This window comes from Nymphaea colorata, chromosome 10 (genome assembly GCF_008831285.2).
Source record: "Nymphaea colorata isolate Beijing-Zhang1983 chromosome 10, ASM883128v2, whole genome shotgun sequence".
NCBI lineage: Eukaryota > Viridiplantae > Streptophyta > Magnoliopsida > Nymphaeales > Nymphaeaceae > Nymphaea > Nymphaea colorata.
The window spans coordinates 1,876,356-1,882,344 of record NC_045147.1 but is presented as its reverse complement, the minus strand read 5'-3'; the positions used below and the strand labels follow the sequence as shown (position 1 = coordinate 1,882,344).

The following is a 5,989-nucleotide window of genomic DNA, read 5'->3' as shown; positions in this document are numbered from 1 at the left end:
GGTGAACTTTCACCTGTAGTCCTTTGGAGGGTGTTTGAATGTTGAATGAAAAAGGTCTGGGACAGAATATTTTGTCTCGCCTAGACGTACCCATTCAAATCAAACATGTTGAAGTGCAATAATAATTTTTTTTTTACCTTTAACCTTCTCATTTCTTACTTGGTAAAATTCAATGAATACATGAATTTGTTTTTCTGGAGAAATTTTGTAGAATCAAAGAAGAAGAAAGAAGAAGAAGAAAATAGTTTTTACATCTTTTTCATTGAGAAGCTCACCAAGGCGGGCTGTCCCCTCAGTCCCTGTATTCTCCAGGGTTTCCCAACTGATTCTATTTATGTTGGTGCCTGGAGATCAATCGATACACTGTTCTCAAAGTATCAACGCTTCACATTTAATACTTTTGTAATTTAAAAACATCGGACGCACTGCTCCATGAGCAGCAGGTTAGGTTTCTGATTCTCTCTTTGCTTCAATCATAAGGTTGGTGATCCCAAGCAGCGGCGGAGGGCCGGAGGAGAAGGCCTGAATGAATGCCGTTTAACCTGTCAGGTCCGCCACCAAAGCTCGCATCAGTTTCAGTTTTATGATTCTATCGCAATACAAGAACTTCCGGCCTTTTTGAGAGAGGGGAGGGACGGCCGGAAGGAAAACGCGGAGCTCGGCCGGCCGGCGGTGCTGCCGAAGTGATATTTCTGTTATTTGGTGGGATAAGGGAGGGCATTTAGTAGGGGGAGCAGCGGGGGCAGCGGAGAAAATCCAGAGGTGGTCCTAGGGCTGTGGCAGGAGGCACAGAGAGAGAGAGGGATCGGCCGTTGGCCCCAACCGCGTATTATAGCTCTCGCTGGCCCCCTGCAAAAAGTTTTCAATTCTTACTCACTCGCTTCCCTTCCTTCACCCTTCTCAAAAATACTCTCTCTCTCTCTCTCTAACTCGTCACAGAGAACGAAAAGGTAAAGCTCCGAATTTTCCCCTTCTGCGCCGACCTCAAGCGGCGCACGGAACCCCACCAGTCCTACTTTTGCTTTTGCCGCTTTCAGCCGGACGACGTCCCGTAATTCCGACGGGTCGCCGTCGACCACTGGTCAGGAAGGAGAAGTGTGGAGGAAGAGTGCAGATAGAAGGGGGGGAGAGAGAGAGAGAGGGTAGAGAAGGCTCGTGGCCGAGAATTGGTCGGCCACGGGGAAGGGGGGAGCGTTGCACAAGGAACGAGCTGCATGAGATTGCCTCGTTCATGGACACCGCTTCCTGAACTCGGGCAGCCTCGGGTGCCCGCACTGGTCGCCCAGCAAATTGATGCCCACTTCCGCCGGAGAGAGATATTCTCGAGATCAGGGTGGCGAGGCAGGGTGGTGGCGGCGGTGGAGACAGACGGTTGTGGGGCATCCCTCCGGAGCTATGCCTCGGCTTTAATGGCGGAGGCGGTGGAGGCGATGGTGGCGCTGGCGCCGCGGGAGGATGGTTCAGACCGGTGGGGTACGGCTTCTCCGAGATGGGCATCCGAGGATTCCAGCCCCTGAGTGGCGGAGTCTCGGCCGCCCCCGCCACGGCGCTGCCACTTTACGAGCAGCCGAACCTAGCGGCGGCGCAGCAGCCACTGCAGTTCCGGGACGTCGTCGTCGTTGGCTCCGCGACGTTCCACCACGCCGCGGCCGAGTCGGTCATCTCGGTCCAAGCCCCCGGCCAAGGCGGGGTCTTCCCTCTCCGTGGTGCACTCGAGGATGACCGGCGCCGCACGGGAGGAGGCGCCGAGAAGCGGCCTGAAGTAGGGCCAGAGGGGATTGCCAGCGCGGCTGCTGCGGCCGGAGCGAGAGCTCGGCAGGAGGTGCTCGGCCGTGTGGGGCACGTGGGAGGCAGCACGTGCCAGGATTGCGGCAACCAGGCGAAGAAGGATTGCCAGTTCCGGCGTTGCCGGACGTGCTGCAGGAGCCGGGCTTTCGAGTGCGCCACCCACGTCAGAAGCACTTGGGTGCCCGCGGCTAGGAGAAGGGAGCGGCAGCAATCGGAAGCTGCGTTCGCCGCTGCCGTCACCGCCGCTGCCACGGCTGGGGGCGGTGGCTCCGCTGGACTTTTCGGCTCGGCGACCGCCGAGCAGCAGCAGGAGCAGCAGCGGCATCCGGAGGAGGAGGCCAAAGGATCGAAACGGGCTCGAGTGACCGCGCTGGCTGTGTCCCATGGTTCTACCTCCGCTAATAGCTCTGACATCAGTTCGGCTCAACAAGGCTTGAGTTTTTTCTTCTCGTTGTTTTTTCCCAGATTCGTTCATTTTACATATTTTCAGTTCGTGGGCATCGATTTTTTTCTTCATCATATACTGTTCTATGCATTTTGCATGCATGCCTGAGCAAGCGTTTTTTCATAATGTTTCTCTTCGATCTTGTGAATGATCGGAGCCTCGGGAATGATAGCGTGAGTGTACGTACTCAGCTTCCTTCCTTCACTTCTATCTCTTCGATTTCAGTATTTCATGCATAAATTCTCCATCTCCATCCATTCAGTTGCTTTTTGTTCTTTTCGAAGATTTACGCTACGTTGAAATTGTCTTCGCTTGTGCTTCTGAATTCCTTCTCGTGCTAAATCATTTGCTTGATTCCGCGCCTTTCTATATCTTTGTTCTTTCGTGTTTGACTATTTTCTCTCGTGCCATTGTCGTCGTCGTCGTCTTCATTGTCGGTCATTCTCCATCTTTTTCTTTTCTTCTCATCGCTGGTCTCTTTTCATTGCTTTACTTATTTCACTAGCGAAAAGAAGGTTGATGAATTTATTTGGTTTTTCTCTTTTGTATTATTACCAAAGATGGTTTTTTTGAAGTTTCTATTCCGAGGCCTGCTGTATTCACCGGTTTTCGTGCAGCTTCTACTTTTGCATGCATGACTTAAGGCTGAAAACATGTAATAATTTTCGTAGTTCTTTCCCCCGGGATGTGGGGTTGATGTTTGTATTAGCTTCAACTCTCATGTGGTTCTTGAATGAATTCTTTGTCTTTTTCGAAAAGGTAGGCAGACGCCATTGACTTCTTTGAAATGTACATGCTTTGCTGTGTTTAATATCTGACAGATATTTGACTTCTTGCATTGTCTGAAAGATTTGTGTCTGTTTACGCGATATGATTTCTGGCACCAATGGATTTTTTTTGTTGTTTTCTTTTGGTTACACACACACACACGCATATACAAGGAAAGGATCGGTTCTGACTTTGTTTCCTTTCGTCTGTTTTGTAGATTTGAGCTTTAGGTCTGGTTTGCCTGGACAAGTTCGGACACAAGCTGTCTTCAAATGTGTTAGAGTTAGTCCCATTGATGATGGGGACGTTGAGTATGCTTATCAGGCGGTTGTGAAGATTGGTGGGCATGTCTTTAAAGGCGTGTTGTATGATCAGGGGAGTGACACTGGAGAGTTGCCAGAATTTTCTGATCTCCAGTTGAGTGGGCACAATTTGAATGTAAACACTACTTCCTCGATCATGGATCATATTCATGGCTATGGTGGTGCTTCTGGGAGTGGCTTCATTGATGGTGCAGGCTATGTCGCCGGAAACTCGGTTAACTAATAAGTAAAATAAGGTATATTGCGATGTAAAGGTGAGATCAGCAATTGTAATTTATTGATTTGGTAGTTGCCATCTTCTTTGGTTGCTATCATCTTCAATGTATGTATCTTAGCATTGGACAGCAATTAGGCATCCTTGATCTCCTTGCTTTTCTATGTATGGTCTAATCCCTGTTTTTGAGTGAGTGCATGCCCTGGTCGGAAGTCTTTGACAGCTGCGGCAGATAATAATGGTGGTGGGCAGATCATACCTGTACCAATCACTGTTACCTATCATCCATTTGAATTAAAAATTGTTTATAACAGACCGTTTCAATTGTTTTTATACCTGGTTGGTTTTCCATTACTTTTCACATGATAATTTCTGTGGCTTTTGCAGTTAGATTCTTGTTGTTTCATTTCATAGGCTAGTCTTTATTATTTTTCACTACTGGAACCAGCCGAAGTCCTTGTTTTATTTTCCACAAGTCTGTTGGAAAATTTTGAAATGGCTGTTACTCCTAAATAAATTTGGTTTTTTTTGGTAAAATAATTGAGTTATGCATCTACCTATAGAGTCTTATCTCTGACTAGGAATATCTGGTATGCATGCTGGTTATTTTTTTGTCTTCACACATGCCTTCCCCTTCTGATCAGCAAATTCCAGTCTATGGCTGCTTGGTTTTGTTGGTTACCGTGGCTTTTGGCAGTGCTAGATTTGATGCTGAGGGAAGCTGTTATGATGACCAAGATATTGTAGTTTTCCAGTCCCCTTTTTGATAAGAGCATTGTTTGTGAAATGGTTTGTTGGAGCATAGTCTATTACACTATGTTGCTTTCTCATTTATCTGATCACCATCTTGTGGAATCTAACTACTGGTCCTGGGAAGTAGTCTCATGGCCGGATAGTTTTACTACATTCTTTGGAGGTTTCAAAGTTGATTAAGCTGTTCTACCCTTTGGGCAATGAAATGATTAATAATGAGGAATCTGTGGTATCGATGCTAATCTCCAGATAAAATTTGTCATGGTCTAGTTTAGTAAAACATCTTAATTCTGTGTATTTCTCTTGAAAAACAAACTGAAATGACTTTCTGGGTGCCGGCATACGAAAGGATCTGCTGGAGATCTGTTATCGTCATTCTATATTCGTATTGTATGCTTGCTGAAGGTTAATTGCACGGACTTCTATTATTCACTGGCATTGATGTGTGGTATTGCTTATTGGAGGGTTGCCAAGTATTGTTGAAACACACAAAGTTTTGATTAAAGGCGCCTGCGTAGCCAAATGGAGATCCCTCTGTGTGTTCGCGTGCTTGTTATGGGGAGGCTACTAAAATGTTAGTATTGCTTGCTGTTGTATTAATTTTTCTTATACACATTGTGTGCGGACAAATAGACAACTTAATCTTTATGATTTAGTATATCTGTAGGAGTTAAGGTGGTAGCATAGTCGGTAAGTTATTCTGGAATTTTCATATTTTAATTTATCTTATATGGAACTGTTATAACACGATTGCCATCAATTATTTGTGGCGCTGAACATGTTGGCCCAAACATGTACTGATACAGCTTCCAAACAGTCTCTTGAGAAAAGTGATGCTTTTATTGCATGTTGGGTGCACGTCTCAATTCTTATCTGCTTTTTAACATTTGGATGTATGATCTGACATAACAATGAATCACTCTGATTACGGGTTTTCATCTCTTCGGTCTTTCTACTCAAATTTTCCCCCTCTTGTATGCCTTTTTTATTAGACGATATTGTTAAGACTGCTGGGGATTTATGTAAATTATAGATGATTATTGTCTTTGCAAGATCCCGGGGAGTTGAAACCAACCGGAGGCCATCTTTTTTTATTGGTTATAAGAATGATTTGAGGTTTGTTCCTTGAGTTTTATCAAGTACAATGTTTGGGTTTGATCTCCAATGAAGATCGAAGTCTTGAAGGTGTATACCCTCTTAGCGTTGGTGTACAAACACGAACTGGCCTAATTCTAATCCTTTAGGCTGTTTCCTGTTGTATAGAAGAAGCAGGTATTTGGTTAAAAATTGTTTACAAGTTTATATTTACATTGGCTTACTCAAAGTTGCTCGTTTCTATTCCCTTTGAAAGGAGGGATAAATGGGTCTCTTCAGAAAGAAGTCACTGTTTTCATCCCGATAGAGGAGAGATATTGCTTATACTCTCGAACACCGTTCCTTGTGCTCCCGACAAGCAACTTCTGTTGTGTCTGCTAGTTTTTTGGCCATTTAATGTGTATGCAGTAAGAAGTGGACATTGAATGTTTCACTTTTTTATTTAATGGCAACAATTTTGTATGCATCTGCTAGGTCTGCATAATTATGTGCCATGTTATACAGATTTGGAGCTTCTGTACTAAGTAGGTGCCCTTTGAAGGATCTGTCATTATCTTGATGTATTATTAAATATTTGTTTCTTTCGACTTTTTGTGTTTCTTC

At 45.1% G+C, this 5,989-nt stretch overlaps 1 protein-coding gene across 2 annotated transcripts; it reads left to right on the top strand.

The window, feature by feature from the left end:
* The first annotated feature begins 330 nt into the window (after positions 1 to 330).
* Positions 331 to 3,849, top strand: LOC116262800 (protein LATERAL ROOT PRIMORDIUM 1-like). Of its 2 annotated transcripts, none has more exons than XM_031642305.2 (2): positions 331 to 2,204; positions 3,219 to 3,849. In XM_031642305.2, exons 1-2 carry the CDS (start codon positions 1,490 to 1,492, stop codon positions 3,545 to 3,547), a joined length of 1,044 nt encoding a protein of 347 aa, XP_031498165.1. In that variant the 5' UTR covers positions 331 to 1,489; the 3' UTR covers positions 3,548 to 3,849. The 2 variants fall into 2 exon arrangements, with proteins under 2 accessions (XP_031498165.1, XP_031498164.1); XM_031642304.2 differs by having other exon boundaries at positions 334 to 2,219.
* The last annotated feature ends 2,140 nt before the right edge of the window (positions 3,850 to 5,989 follow it).

Excerpts from the sequence above, each read along its gene's own strand:
- LOC116262800 (XM_031642304.2), top strand. The coding sequence starts at position 1,490 with ATGGGCATCCGAGGATTCCAGCCCCTGAGTGGCGGAGTCTCGGCCGCC. Across the intron at positions 2,220-3,218 it reads CATCAGTTCGGCTCAACAAG|ATTTGAGCTTTAGGTCTGGT; the intron begins GCTTGAGTTTTT and ends TCTGTTTTGTAG.